The sequence below is a fragment of the Vitis vinifera genome, chromosome 4 (assembly GCF_030704535.1).
Source record: "Vitis vinifera cultivar Pinot Noir 40024 chromosome 4, ASM3070453v1".
In the NCBI taxonomy this organism is placed as follows: Eukaryota; Viridiplantae; Streptophyta; class Magnoliopsida; order Vitales; family Vitaceae; genus Vitis; species Vitis vinifera.
In genome coordinates this window covers 18509631-18526300 of record NC_081808.1, presented here as the reverse complement: position 1 = coordinate 18526300, position 16670 = coordinate 18509631, and the positions used below count along the sequence as shown (strand labels likewise).

The window sequence follows — 16670 nt, the reverse complement described above, 5'->3', positions numbered from 1 at the left end:
GAATCCTTATGTTATGGTCTATTATCTATTTGTTATTTGAACTTTTAAAACCTTATACTTGGCCTAAAACCCTAATATTCCCTTAACCTAATCCAGGTGAGAGACTTAAACAAGAGAGAATTAATTGATGTGATTCACCAGCTGTGTTCAGTGGAATCACAACCACCAGAACTCTCTCTCCCCTATTCCCAACATACAAAACTGATCAGTGGACCCACCAACCAAACTCTCCACTCAGAGTTCACAAACAATATTTGGAGAAAGTTAACAAACTGGGCTCCACCCTCTTCCCATCTGGCCGATATAAACTAATCAAATGGTGTTACCAAAAGTAGGAAAAAGCTTGATAGTTTAGTGGAAGTGCCAATTATTTTCCACCAAAGATCCTTCCTGATTCCATACGCACATCTGTATCGCTTGTCTTCTTTTGGATTAAAAGATCACAACTATGCATTTTTCCCACTCTCATTATAACTACAAATATCATCACTCATTATCTTCTTCATAGAGGCCATGGCCATGGCCAGTTTCTATTTGTTCTCTTCTTCACTTTGCATGCTTTTTAGCTTTGTGGTATTCACTGAAGCAGCCCCTAAAGGGTCTCTCATCACACACCTTCCTGGGTTCAATGGAATTTTCCCTTCCAAGCACTACTCAGGGTATGCATATATGCATATAGATATGTCCAGAACTGTTGTCATTTTTTCTAAGTATTGGTCTGGTTGTGCATGTTTCGATGGGGTTCTGTGATCTTGGGGGCTTTCAGTTATGTGGACATAGGAGGTGAACCTGCCAAGAATCTGTTTTACTACTTTGTTGTATCCGAAAGAAACCCAGCGAAGGATCCTCTTGTTCTATGGCTGAATGGTGGCCCAGGCTGCTCTAGCTTTGATGGTTTTGTGTATGAACATGGTACTGATTCTTAAAACTGTGTATCAGATACTGGAGTATAAGTAACAGTTATTTTGATTTTCTTGATATTCTGAACTATATATATCACTGCCACCATACTTACTACATTTCAGTTTGTTTTTTTGTTTTTTTTTTGGGAGTTTGAATTAGCTGCTGATTTTCTGGATACATCTTGATTGATTCATAAATTTATCAAAAGGGATGGAGCAATATTTAGAATATTAGATTCTTCCACTCTGATGATCATCTAAGTTGTATGAATTGATCCACTCACATAAACTGAAAATTTTGAATTTGAGTTGTTTGATCCAAATTTCTGCAGGACCTTTCAATTTTGAAGCAGGAAAGACACCCATCAGCCTGCCCACTTTGCACCTCAACCCATACAGTTGGTCCAAGGTGAGAATTCCTTTTGAAACACATCCTTGACAATTGGTTTTTGTAGGTTGAATTAGCAATAAATTTTGTTTATCAGATATATACTTAGATTAATGTACTATACATATTGTTTTCTTGTGTTTCTTTCTTTTTTTTTTTTTTTTTCAGGTTTCAAGCATGATATATTTGGACTCTCCTACTGGGGTTGGGTTTTCCTTCTCGAAAAACACATGGCAATACAAAACTGGAGACGTTCAAACTGCCTCTGATACACATGAGTTTCTCCTCAGGGTAAATTTAACATTACAATCACAGATTGATTGAAAAACTAGTATACTCATTTTATTGTTCTGCAACCAGTGGTTCAAAGAATTCCCGGAATTCATCACCAATCCATTTTATGTGTCTGGAGAGTCTTATGCTGGAGTTTATGTGCCAACTCTTTCTGCTGCAATAGTGAAAGGCATCAAAAGTGGTGCAAAGCCTACTATCAACTTCAAGGTATGTCACATTAATTAGAGCTACCCACCTTGAAAATTAACTGAAATATATTGTAAAGACTTCAGATTCAGTTCGGTTTGGTTTATGCAGGGCTATTTGGTGGGAAATGGGGTCACAGACATGGAGTTTGATGCCAATGCCCTAGTCCCATTTACACATGGGATGGGCCTTATATCAAGTGAGATGTTTGAGGTACTGAATTTTATTAGCTACTTTCAGCTTAGTTCTTGCTTGAAAGCATCTCAAATAGTTCCAAAACAACTGGTGCAGAAAGCAAGAGATAACTGTGGAGGAAACTATTACTCAAATGAAAGTAAAAGCTGCATAGAAGAGCTGAACAAAATCTATAATGTGAGATGTTTGTTCTTCTCTCATTGATCTTGTCTGAAATTCAGAAAACTCTGAAGAAAGTGGAGCTAGTTATAGTGTTTGATTAGTACTCTATATATATGTATCATGGTTTGATCTTCTGGTTAATTACCATGCAGGCCATTTCTGGCCTCAACCAATACGATATCCTTGAACCTTGCTATCATAGACCGACGAAGAAAGGTGAAGAAACTGGAAATACAACACTACCACTTAGCTTCAAGCAGTTAGGAGCTACTAACCGGCCACTTCCAGTGAGGACGAGGATGTTTGGCCGCGCCTGGCCTTTTCGTGCACCAGTTAAAGATGGCATTCTCCCTCTGTGGACTGAATTAATCAAGCAAAACCCAATTCCTTGCACGGCAAGTTATTCAAATTAGTCTTTGGATTACTAGAATATGACTGCTAATACTATTTGATAGTAGCTGCCTTAAGCTCATTGTTTTTCAGTTGATGGCTACATAAAGAAGTAAACCAACTAGTACTAGTTCTAAATTAAATTCACATACTTCGAATTACTTCATTCGGACACTGTTTTCGTATGTCAAATTGCAGGATGATCAAGTAGCAAGTGCTTGGTTGAATGACAAAGGAGTTAGGACTGCAATTCATGCCCAACAGGTAACACAACTACTCTAGCTAGTCATATGAATATTTCTCATCAGTACTATGCATACTCTACTGAAATTTGGAGCTTAATTAATTCAAATTGTTTTTTGTTTAGAAAGATGTGATTGGGGAGTGGGAAATATGCACTGGCAGACTACACTATTCCTCTGACTCTGGGAGTATGCTTCAGTACCACAAAAACCTAACTGCCAAGGGATACCGAGCACTTATATACAGGCAAACTTTTGCCCATATGAATTGTGTTTATATAGTTTCATCTCCATTCTGTATGATGTTTTGAAGATTTTTCAATTATATAAGAATTTTCCCATGAAAATCAACCTCCTGTTAACTGTTATGGCAGTGGGGATCATGATATGTGTGTGCCATTCACTGGGAGCGAAGCATGGACCAGGTCACTAGGATATAAGATTATGGATGAATGGAGGGCTTGGATTTCCAACGACCAAGTTGCCGGGTACTCGAGGCAGATGAAACTGTGTCTTTCGCCATTTTTGTGCATGGTTCTTTGCTTCTTGTTCAATCATTGTTCTTGGGTTAACTGTATTTCTTGCAGGTACACACAAGGATATGAACATGGCCTCACCTTTCTCACCATCAAGGTTAGTCTTGTATCCATTCTGTTGAATTTTTTTTCTAGTTTTTGCAGTGAAGTTGTGTAAGTGATGGTGCAGGGAGCTGGGCACACTGTCCCTGAATACAAGCCAAGGGAAGCACTGGACTTTTTCGGCAGATGGTTGGAAGGAAAAGCAATATAACTAACAAGGAGAAGCAGTTCTTACAGTCTTTCATCAATCTATCATTTGGCTTAGGTAGAAATGGAAAAAAATAAAAATAAAAATGTACTGATCTAATAAGAGATTGACAGTGTGTTTAATTAGTTGATGCCTACTTTCTTCGTCACACGAGTCTAATTTTTTTATCTGTAAGTCTCTGCTGATGCTTCTCATTCCTATGGTTTGGTTAGTTTTTAACTAACCTAGGAATCAAGCCGAATTGATCAATTTTAATTAGGTCCATCTACAAACCGAAAATGCACTATTAATCGGTTGATGTTACTTACACTTACATCTTGTTGTGTGTATTTTTATATGTTGATTCTATTTATTTATACTTTTATTTAATGATTTAGATTTTATCATATATATATATATATATATATATATTTGACTGTCCGAATTTGGAGTACAATAGATATCACTTTGGTACCTTAGTTTTTTTCCTTTTAATTAACCTGACCTAACACTAATTCGGTTTGATTTGACTTGTTTAATTCAATTTGACCTAACGTATGGGAATGGACTTGAGCGTTACGGATTACTAGAAGTGGGTTAATGATACTTGGTAGTGTCTTAATAAGTACCCCCACTAATTTAAAAAAAGAATATGCATATATATAGTGTATTTGGTTTGATAACCCGACCATTCAAAATATTTTTTATTTTTTCTAAAATTAACCCAATAAACTTAATTTTTTTAAAAAAAAAAAATCATTTTGTCTCTATGTAGTTTGATTTTATTTTATTTTTTTTGGAATTAATTAGTTTGTCACTTTTTTTCCTTCTTTTAAAAATAATGTTGGAATTAATTGTAATAGATTTATTTATTAACTTAAACTTGGAAGTGATAAAACTAATCTAAACATGCTCAAAACTTAATAACATAGATCAAATATGGAAATAAAGGAAGAACTAAAACATACCTTCAACCATTGATGGTTTGGGAATCTAGAAATCAAATTTGATATTCAAATGGGTTGAGGTGCTTCTAAACCCTTAATCAATCTCAAAATGATGGTGTCTATGTTTGAATAGAGATTAGAGGCTTAAGGACCTAACCACGAAAGTTCTATTTATATTCACTCTGCCCATAACAGAGTCAATGCCGTAATTCATGGCTATTAATGACAACAAAAAAATGGAAAACTAAATCAATGGAAATCCTAAAATTTATGGAAGATTATGGGCTAGATTTTTGGACCATTTAGGAAAATCTAACATTCTCCCACTTGGTCCATATATTCCATCATTCACCATAGTAAGAAACAAAATACACGAATCATGGCGATAGGTTCTCTAAAACAAGTATTATTTTCCATGTATCACAGTACATTATGTCTCTTAAACACTTGCCTTCATTACTTAATGAATAAACCTTATGTTTATTCTAGGTCCAAACATTAGAAATATTTCTTAAATGAATGAATGTGTACACAAATTAGAAACAAATACGAGAAAATATTATCACATAAATAGAGTTTCATCACAAATAACATTTGTCCTTATAACGAAAATCATACAAAGGAGCCAAGTCCCATTCTATCCACATGATCCTTGAATTTCGATGGTGGCATGCCTTTTGTCAAAGGATTAGCTATCATCAATTCAGTGTTGATGTGTTCAATAACCTCTGTTTTCTCTTTAACATGTTCCTTTATGGCTAAATACTTGATGTTGATGTGTTTGCTTCGATTACCGCTTTGTTGTTTTTAGCCATAAAAACTGTAGCTGAATTGTCATAATATATCCTCAATGGCCTAGAAATTGAATCTACAATTCTAATCCCATAAAGGAAATTCATAATACACCATGAGTTATAGCCTTAAAACAAGATATGAACTCAGCTTCCATAGTGGAAGTAGCAGTCAAAGTTTACTTTGCACTCCTCTAGGATACAACTCCACCAACGAACCTAAAAATGTATCCAAATGTTGATTTCTATGAATCAACACAACTAGTGAAGTCCGAATCTGAGTAACCAATCACCTCAAAATTATCAGTCCTTCTATACATAAGCATGTAGTCCTTTGTTCCTTGAAGGTACCTCAACACCTTCTTTGTAACTCTCAAGTGGTCTATACTTGGATTACTTTGATATCTTCCCATTATCGCAACAGAAAATGCAATGACAGGTCTTGTGCATACCTGAACATACATTAGGTTTCCAACAACAGAAGCATATGAGATGTTTTTCATTTGTTCCCTGTTAAGATCATTTTTCGAGCACTAGTTCAAATTGAACCTATCACCCTTCATAATAGGAGCTATACTTGGTGAACAATCTTTTATCCAAAATCTCTCTAAAACTTTGTTGATATAAGTCTCTTGAGATAAACATAAAATTCCTTGAAATTTATCTCTATGTATCTTAATGCTAATGACATAAGATGCATCACCCATATCCTTCATGTCAAAGTTTTTAGATAGAAATTGTTTCACCTCATGTAGCAAACCCTTATCATTTTTTGCAAGTAAAATGCCATCCACATATAGAATAAGGAAACATATTTTACTCCCACTGACTTTCTGGTATATACATTGATCCATAATGTTCTCTACGAACCTAATGAAGAGATAACATCAAGGAATTTCAAGTACCATTGACAAGAGGTTTGTTTCAATCCATATATGAATTTCTTGAGCTTACACACCAAATGCTTACCATCTTTGGAGGAAAATCCTTCTGGTTGTTTTATGTAAACTTCTTCCTCTAGATCTTCACTGAGGAAAGTCGTTTTCATATTCATTTGTTGCAACTCCAAATCAAAATGTGCAACCAATGCCATAATAACATGAAAAGAATCTTTCTTGGATACAAGAAAGGTCTCCTTGTAGTTGATTCCTTCCTTCTGTGTGAATCATTTAGCAATGAGTTTTGCTTTATTTCTTTCAATGTTGCCCAATGAGTCTTTTTTTGTCTTAAGGACCCATTTACATCCTATGATTTTCTCACCATCAAGCAACTCAACAAGATTCCAGACTCCGTTAGATGCCATAGAATTCATCTCATATTTCATGACATAATACCATAAATTTGATTCTTTGCAACTCATGGCTTGTGAAAACGTTTCAGGATCATTTTTGGCTCTAATGTTATAGTTTGATACTTATAGATACATGACATAATCACCAGAAATTGTTGATTTCCTTGCTTTAGTAGATCTCCTTAATGTTGAATCAATATTTTCTAAAGGATCATGTTGTTCAACTAGTTGTTTAACAATTTCTAACATTTATTGAACAACTTGATCAACTAGATTTTTCTTAGCATAACTTATGAAACTTCAATGATTGGTTGTTCAACTCCCATTTGAACTTGAGGGGTGCTGTGAATGATAACCAACTTTTCACTTGAGGTAGAAGGTTGACTTTTCTTAGAGATTGTGTTCTGGGATTGACTAGTCTCACTTAATAAGTCATTCTTAAGAAATTTTGCATTTCTTGATTCCACAATCCTAGTGTTATAAGATTGTCAATAGAATCTGTACCCCTTAGACCTTTTGACATATCCAATGAAAAATCCACTTATGGTCCTTGGGTTCAGTTTTTTTCTTTTGTGGGTTGTAAACTCTTACTTTATATGGGCATCCCCAAATGTGTATATGCCGCAAACTTGGTTTCCAACCTTTCCATAATTCAAATGGCGTCTTTGAGACAACCTTAGTTGGAACTCAGTTCAATATATACACTACCATTTTAAAAGCTTCAATCCATAAGAATTTATGAAGCTTAAAGTTGTTAAGCATACTTCGTAGCATGTCCAATAATGTTTGGTTTATTCTTTCTACTATGCCATATGGTCTAGGAAACTAGGCATGGCATATTGGGTAACTATCCCATGCTCTTGAATAAACTTCGTAAATGGACCATGTGTTTGTCCATCTTTAGTGTATCTACCATAATATTCTCCACCTCTGTTTGTTCTCACTATCTTAATTTGCTTTCTGCATTCATTCTCTACTTTGACCTTAAAAGCCTTAAAGGTATCTAGTGCTTCATTATTGTTATGAAGCAAGTATAGATACATGTATCATGAGTAATTGTCTATAAAAGAGATGAAGTATTTCAAACGATACGAGTCTATGTTTGGACTACAAATGTCTGAATGTATGATCTCCAATATGTTTGTGCTCCTTTTGGCACCTTTCTTTGACTTGTTGGTTTAATTTCCCTTAATGCAATCCATACAAGTGTCAAAATCAATAAAATCCAAAGCACTAAGTACTCCATCATTTACTAATCTTTTAATTCTTTCTATGGAGATATGCTTCAATCTCTGATGCCACAACAGAGAAGAATCTTCATTCATAACACATCGTTTAACACCAATGTGAACATGCATAACATTATGAGTAGCATCTTGCAAATTAATAGAGAAATGACCATCACACAATGTATAATTCCTAACAAGATCATATTTATAAAATAAACCGAATGATGTTTTTGAAAAGTTAAAGGAATAACCAAAAAGTACAAGTCTTGAAACTAAAATCAAATTCCTAGAGAAACTTGGAATATAAAATGTATTTTCCAAATTAAAAACAAAACCACTACTTAAAACTAAAGTGCATGTTCCAATAGCCTCCACATGTGAATGCATCTTGTTTCCTAAATAGATGTATTGCTTACTTCCCACTAGCTTCCTTAGGTTTGTAAACCCTACAAGGTATTTGAAATATGGATTGTAGAACCATAATCAATCCACCAGGTGTTATGATTAACATCAACCATATTAGATTCATAACAAACAAATAAGATTGGATTACCTTTCTTTTCAAGCCATTTATGAAATTTAGAGCAATCTTTTTTTACGTGTCCCTTCGTTTTGTTGAAAAAGCACTTAGATTTTTTTTTTTTTTTATCTCTCATTGGGGTGGTATTTTACCTTTCCCCTATTGTTTAGCTTGGTTATGGTTCTTTCCTTATGTTGCCAATAATGCACTCTCACCCATTTCCATTACTAGCCTCCATTCCTCTTGAACACACATGGTTGGAAGTGTTGGGAACCTCTGATCACTCCGTTTCCATGCCTTGGATCATGTAGGGTGTATGCATCTATTCTTAGGCATATTTAAATCTATCGCAATGGAAACACATGGCTATAAAAACCATTATTGATACCACAGAAATCATGGATCTAGAGAATAAAGCCACATACCTTTTATTCGGATGTTCTCGGATCGATTCCAATTAGTGTAGATAACTCTAAAGTCGTAATGGATTTTGTAAACACCATGATCTTCCGCTTGATGAATTTTCTTTTGTCTAGGCATTGAAATGGTGAAGATCTCAAGGGTAGAGGCTACTTTTTTTCTCTGGATTGTAGAGAGAAAATGGCAAGACATGGAAACCTAAACCCCTAAAAGGGTATTTATAAGTTTCCTACTAGGCTTAAGTGACAAGTGACTTAAGCCCACCATGGGCTTGGGTCACTTAATCTAATCTAAAAAGGTTACTAATTGATTAATTAACCATCTAGAACCCTAATTAATCAATTAGCCTAGTCCAGATATACCACTCACTTATCCCTATGTAACCTTATGTAATTACCAAAATTTCCTTATACACAAAAAGTGAACTAAAAACCCACTTAACCCTCATAAATCGTGTCATCAAGGAATATGAGCTCAAAACGGGGACCATTGAGACTCATAGGAGTATTGAATCCCTCATAATCAAATTCTGAAATTGACTCAACATCCCACCATAGAGAGTCAATTGCACTCTATACCCTATGTAAATTACAACAAGACACCAAGTGCTCGGGTCCGTGACCTACTACATGCAGACTCCCCATGAACTCGTGTCCATAATCTAACAAGGTAGTGTTATCACCTATTAAAATTACCTCTCAAATCCTTGATTTACAAACCTTACTTATTATGTGATCAATTGACATACTTTAACTCCAAGGAAAATATGTCAAATTCTATTAAAGGAATTATTGTGGCCACAAATTTCATGATCACATATCCTTTGGATTACCCAAGAGGACACATTGTCTTAATCCCATGAGATATCATGGTACCTCTATTCAGAATACTTGTTGCCACCAACCTCCATCAACAATAACTCAATCCATAGGGATATATGACCACTTAGGGTCTTACCCATAGCTCAAAGTCTCATGTTGATTTTGGCACAACCTCAATATCCTCTCAAGGTTGAATGTCTATGCAATATAGTAGCTTGGTGAATCATGAAATTTAATAGTCTTACATCATGATTCACTGTAGGTCCTATCTAGTGTGCATCACATACACTAATTCACTCACAATGAGAAACCCATCCTGATGGCCAAGATAAGTCATACCTCCAATTAGGAGGTGGTACATTTCAATCTCTACTAGATTGCCCAAATCCATGAACCAATTGTGAATAACTTATCTACTTACAAAAAACTCATGACTTGTATTTTTTATGCAACTTCTAATGCACCCAAGTTATGTATAATGTTAGAGATATGGACTAAATGCTCAAATCAATGTCAATACACCAAAGGGATAGTAAGTGGATAGTTAAGTCTAACATTGTTACATCATGTCTTGCTTTTAGGGTCTTAATCCCAACAAGAAGTTCATTGATCGACCATTTATTTGTATGTGTGTTATAAGAGATTTTTTTAAAGCGTCCATATTGTTTTAGAAGAGTGTTCGGTATGTAGTGCACAAGGAAAGATTCAAACATCTCAACCTCGAGTTTTCAGCCAAGCCGTAATGTCCCTTATTTGCATGATGTGCTCACACACACCTCTCACACTAATGAGCTTTAAGGATGAAAACTTCATAATCAAGGTATTGATAAATGCCTTATCTGAAGTCTCAAACTGCTCATCAGTAGCCTTCAGTAAGACCTTAACTTTATTATGCTGATCGGATGAACCTTAAATACCAGTAGAAATTTTGGTCTTTATGAATATCACACTAAGGTGATTAGATTGTTCCCATCGTTCATAAAGAGCCTTTTCATTTGCAATGTTGGTTGCAATAATGATCGATTCATATTTCCTAATAGCATAATCAATGTTCATCTACCCCAAATGAAGGAGAATTCTCTTCTTTCATACTTTATAGTTGTCACCCTTTAGTTCAAGAATATCACATCTTATATCAGAAAAATTCGCAGGTTGCATAACTGCATAAAAATTAAACATTCATGCTTATATAACAGTAATTTGAGGCTAATAAACATATATCATGTTTTACATATATAACATGTTTCGAAAATATGAATCTAGTGACATAAAACTTGTATATGGGCTAAAGTTCTAATTCAATTAGATCCATTTAACTTTATGATAAAACTATCAAATTATATTCCTTTCTTAATTCATGTCGGTAAATTAAGAATATAATTTGATATTTTATCCTAATTAATCATACAAATATAATAAAAATTCTCATAGGATAAAATTTGTTATATTTAAATATGATTAATTTCAATGTCATTTTTTCTAAATGCGATCCTTAAACACTTAATATATAATTTTGCATAATTAAAAATGTTGTGACTAATCCCTAATTAATTAAAACTATATAGAGCACTAGACATTTAATTTTATTCACAAAATTATTCATATAAATTGAATGCAACCATAAGTAATATTTACATATATGAACATTGTCTAAATTTATGTACCAAAAAATTTCAAATTGCATGTATAATGAAAAAAATAAATTATACATACAAAAATGACATAATTTTAACATATAAATATCCAAATCTCAATTCCACAAAATGTTATTTATAAAATCCCAAATTTATGATTTTTTTCACAAAATCCAGAATTTTTAAATTTATGGAAATGTAGTTGTATGTTTTTGCACAAAACGACATGTTGTTTTACTTGTGTTACCGAAACTTTCTCCAAAAAAGGACATGTCATTTCATCACCCAAAAAAAACAACGTGTCATTTTGCCTATATGACAACAACCTTCAACTAGTCCAAACAATATGGCGTTTTTTTCTAAACACTCAAAATGACATGTCATTTGGCATCGTCTTCAACCTCCAATTGGGTCGTTTTCGACCTGGTTCACAACTCAATCTTTTCTAACCTTTTGGACACCAAAATTAATGTTTCAAATCATATAAATGTTAAATCCAATTACCTAATGATTTCTAATCTTATTTTTCATCAAAAATTCCAAAAAAAAAAACTTTCGGATACAAAAACTCAAATTTTCCATAATGCGCATAATCAAGGCATAGGCAATATTGTGGCTTTGATACCAATTGTAATTGATAAAACCAATCTAAACATGCTTAAAATTTAATAACATAGGTCAAATGTAAAAATAAAGGAAGAACTGAAACATACCTCTGACCATTGATGGTTTGGGAATCCAAAAATCAAGTTTGATATTCAGATGCGTTGAGGTACTTTCAAAGCCTTAATCAATCTCAAAACAATGGTGTATATGTGCCTGAATAGAAATTGGAGGCTTAAGGACCTAACCATGAAAACTTTGTTTAGATTCACTTTGTCATCATAGAGTTAATTCCATAATTCATGGTTGTTAATGACAATAAAAAAATGAAAAACTAAATCAACGAAAATTTCAAAATTGATGGAAGATTATGGGCCAGATTTCTAAACCCATTTAGGAAAATCTAACAAAACTAACTTGACTTAACATCAGTTTGATTCGATTTAGTTCAATTACCTCTATTCAACCCAAAATTAAACTCATGTTTTTTTTATTTTATATTTATGATAAATCTCAATTGATAAACATTATTATACAATGCTCAACAACAATGAAGAATGTGTGAGAATACAACTATTAGTTGTATATTACTAGAAGTGAGTTAGTGTGACTATTGATACTAATTTTCTCCAAAAAAAAAATGTAAAACCATTCATAATATTCATTAAAAAAAATAACCCAAAAAAACTTTATTTTTTTTTTTTTAAATCTTGACTTAATGTGGTTTTATTTGATATTATTAGATTCATTCAATTGACATATTTTTAATAAAAAAAAATGTTGGAATCAATTACAACAAATTTATTTATCAACTCAAACAACCTCACTTAACATCAATTTAGTTTGATTTAGTTAATTTGGTCGATCTAAAATTACGCACATATGTTTTTCACTTTTTAATTGTCAAAAAACTTTAAAAAAAAGAACTCAATATTATCATTCCATACGTGCCTAATAATGAACATTAAGAAAGAAAATATGACGTGTGAATGAATCTCTAGGTGACAAAGTTACTAGAAAATGATACTAGCTATTAGTGTCGATGGAAAGTATTATGTAAGCTATTACACTCACAAATCTTGGTATCAATTATTATTATTATTATTATTATTTTGATTAATTTTATTTACTTCTTTTGTTCAGGTTTTGGCTAAACACACATTTATGTGGCTTAACACACATACGTGGGTGGTAGCAAGGCTCCTTTATGTGTCTTGCTCATGTCTAAAACCTTGCATTATGTTCCTTTGGTGTGGCTAGGATCGAGCAACACTTTCCTTTTTGACTTGAGTCATGGACACCTCTTTCCCTCAAAGAGCATTTTAAACCATTCTCGAAGTGTTTAGGGTAAACATTAAGAGTGCTTGCGAAGATTAATGATTTTTCATAAATTAAAGAAAATTATAAAAAAAAATCAAAAATTTCACTTGAAAGCCCCATCTCATAGCTTTCTTTTCAATGAAGAAAATACTAACATCCCAAAATTCAACACTTGAATTTTGGTTGAGTTGAGTTATGTCATGTGTTGGATTGAATGTTGAGCCATGTGCTAGAACGTGTTAAGCCGCATACTAAGACTTTCTAAGTCGTGAGTTGGGATGTTCAACATGCTTTAATATTCTAATTAAGCCTTGTGTTGAGATGTTCTCAACCGCATGTTAGGACATTCTGAGCCCTATATTGGGTGTTGCCTTAATTTGCCAAAAATGTGTGTTGCACTTTCAGTCACCACGAATCCCGTGTACTTAGACTTTCTAAGTTGCGAGTTAAAAAGAACTCAATATTATCATTCCTAACGTGCCTAATAATGAACATTAAGAAAGAAAATATGACGTGTGAATGAATCTCTAGGTGACAAAGTTACTAGAAAGTGATACTAGCTATTAGTGTCGATGGAAAGTATTATGTAAGCTATTACACTCACAAATCTTAGTATCAATTATTATTATTATTATTATTTTGATTAATTTTATTTACTTCTTTTGTTCAGGTTTTGGCTAAACACACATTTATGTGGCTAAACACACATACGTGGGCGGTAGCAAGGCTCCTTTATGTGTCTTGCTCATGTCTAAATCCTTGCATTATGTTCCTTTGGTGTGGCTAGGATCGAGCAACATTTTCCTTTTTGACTTGAGTCATGGACACCTCTTCCCCTCAAAGAGCATTTTAAACCATTCTCGAAGTGTTTAGGGTAAACATTAAGAGTGCTTGCGAAGATTAATGATTTTTCATAAATTAAAGAAAATTATAAATAAAAAAAAATTCACTTGAAAGCCCCATCTCATAGCTTTCTTTTCAAGGAAGAAAATACTAACATCCCAAAATTCAACACTTGAATTTTGGTTGAGTTGAGTTATGTCATGTGTTGGATTGAATGTTGAGCCATGTGCTAGAACGTGTTAAGCCGCATACTAGGACTTTCTAAGTCGTGAGTTGGGATGTTCAACATGCTTTAATATTCTAATTAAGCCTTGTGTTGAGATGTTCTCAACCGCATGTTAGGACATTCTGAGCCCTATATTGGGTGTTGCCTTAATGTGCCAAAAATGTGTGTTGCACTTTCAGTCACCACGAATCCCGTGTACTTAGACTTTCTAAGTTGCGAGTTGGGATATTCAACATACTTGAATGTTCTAAGCCTCATGTTGAGATGTTCTTAACACATGTTTTGACATCCTAGGCCACATGTTGGATGATGCCCTAATGTGCCGAAAACAATGATGAAAATTTTAGGATAGATCAAGGATATATCATCAATATATCGTGTATTGGGAGCTTTGGAAGCAAAATTTTGTGGTGATATATCAAAGAGGCAAAATTTCTAGAAAATCTCTAAAAATCACCGATATATTGGTAATATATCGGTAACGTGATAAACCAACGATATTGTGAAATAATTGCTTAATGTTGCCAAAAATCATTGATATATCGACGATTTATTGACGATTTTTATGGAAATATCAACGAGGGTGGAGGTCATGATCTAACAACCCAAATGATACTTGTGTTGATCCAACGACCTAGATCATGCCTGTGTTTGCAACGGTCATCTACCTCCCTTAATGTTTCATCTAACAGCTTAGATTAAATCTAGGTGGTGATCTAACGACTGGGAAGTGATCCTAATGACTATTTGATAATCCAATGGTCAGATTTCGCCCAATCCAATAGCTAAAATTGTTTTCTAACGTTAAAATGACATTCCAACAGTTATTTTGGCCCAATTTTTTTTTTTATATAAATAATTTATTCTTCATTCATTTCATTTCATACTTCAATTGCTCTTTATTGCTCATAATTTTTTTGTTATTATTTTCAAAATCTTATAAATTTGGGGATTTATAAATCAAGTTTGTGAATTAACTCCAAATTCCAAACCAAGGTTGCTCAATTATTGTATGATATGTTTGTTTTCAAGTTTAATTATTTTTGTATTAAAGTACAATTAATTAGTAGATTATCAATAGATTTAGTAAATTAACTTAGCTTAGTTATATATTTGATTCACATAATTAGTAGATTTGCAATAAGTTAATTTGAAATTAATTATTTTATTTTATTTTTATATTCAATTGTAATTAATTAGTATATTTTCAATAGTTTTAGTAAATTAACTTAGCATAGTTATATATTTGATTCATATTGTAGGACCTCAGACGCTACAAACTCTCCTAAAAGCAATTGCTGTTAGGAAATTCACATACCCTAAGCTTATAGTGCATTCACCCAAGCGCCCATGACGAACGACGAACACAAGGGAAGTTGATGGATGCGGTCAACCCTCCGATCTACCAACAATCTCCCACCCCCCAGCGACACCCAGGGGTTCGAACCCATGACCTCGGCTCTGATACCACTTGTAGGATCTCAGACGCCAGCAACTCTCCTAAAAGCAATTGTTGTTAGGAAAGACCCATACCCTAGCCTTATAGTGCATTCACCCAAGCGCCCACAACAAACACAAAGGGAGTTGATGGACGCGGCCAACCCTTCGATCTACCAACACATATAATTAGTAGATTTGCAATAAGTGAATGGAATTAATGATTTAATTTTAATATTTTGCATTATTACTAGGCATTGAACTTAAATTACTTCAATTTCATGTTATGTATACTTCTAATTGAATAGAATGACTAGTGCAAGTGGAAATATAAGTGGAGGTGGTGCGAGTGGCATGGTGGGGCAAGATCCAACTTTGAAGCATTGTTCATCGGTGGAGGGGGACAGAAATAGGACAATTTGTAACTATTGTGGATTGTTGATGAAGAATATAGGCATCACTCAATTCAAGTTCCATTTAGCACATAGAGACTCGCACAACAACACCAAAAAAGTACCTCCTGAAGTGAAAGAAGAGAAATGAGAGATGTTGCATAAAAAAACTAAAGCAAAAGCAAAAAAAACTAAAAATATTAAAGAGATCTATGCTCAATTACATGGCATAATGAGGGGTAGTCATACACATGTCATAGATGAGGATAATGATGATGATGATGATGATGATCAAGATGTGTACATGTATCCGACAAATACGCACCTGGATGAGTGGGATGCTTATTGAGTTGGGGTTTGTGCTTCGAAAGTGACATAATGAGATTGACAACAACATGAAACCTTTGTGGGAAGAAAACATAAAATAGGAGAGTTGTCACGTCTTAGTGATGCACCGACGCTAATGTGGAAATCATAAAATATGTGACATTCGAACCCATCACCACTTATTACCCCTTCACTCTACAAGTATTTTGTAGAAAGATAAAAGAATATCAAAAATATATTCAAGGGTGACTCAATTAAAAAAACGATGAGATGCTTAATAAGAAAAATTTTCATTTATGAGAGCATTGCATCTCATAAAGCAAACTTTCACCACTTCAAGAATAT

At 33.6% G+C, this 16670-nt stretch overlaps 1 protein-coding gene across 1 annotated transcript; it reads left to right on the top strand.

Moving 5' to 3' along the window:
* The first annotated feature begins 458 nt into the window (after window positions 1-458).
* Window positions 459-3860, top strand: LOC100242709 (serine carboxypeptidase-like 20). The gene is made up of 13 exons (XM_010650928.3): window positions 459-659; window positions 767-912; window positions 1235-1311; window positions 1459-1581; window positions 1651-1791; window positions 1882-1983; window positions 2062-2142; window positions 2280-2522; window positions 2716-2781; window positions 2885-3006; window positions 3134-3247; window positions 3347-3392; window positions 3465-3860. The coding sequence occupies exons 1-13, from the start codon at window positions 514-516 to the stop codon at window positions 3546-3548; spliced, it is 1491 nt and encodes a 496-aa protein (XP_010649230.1). The 5' UTR covers window positions 459-513; the 3' UTR covers window positions 3549-3860.
* Window positions 3861-16670: the final 12810 nt, after the last annotated feature.

Bases quoted from the DNA above. Each gene is read 5' to 3' on its own strand.
- LOC100242709 (XM_010650928.3), top strand. From the start codon at position 514: ATGGCCATGGCCAGTTTCTATTTGTTCTCTTCTTCACTTTGCATGCTT. The intron at 2,782-2,884 runs GTAACACAACTA...TTTTTTGTTTAG, and splicing joins CTGCAATTCATGCCCAACAG to AAAGATGTGATTGGGGAGTG. The intron at 3,007-3,133 runs GCAAACTTTTGC...CTGTTATGGCAG, and splicing joins TACCGAGCACTTATATACAG to TGGGGATCATGATATGTGTG.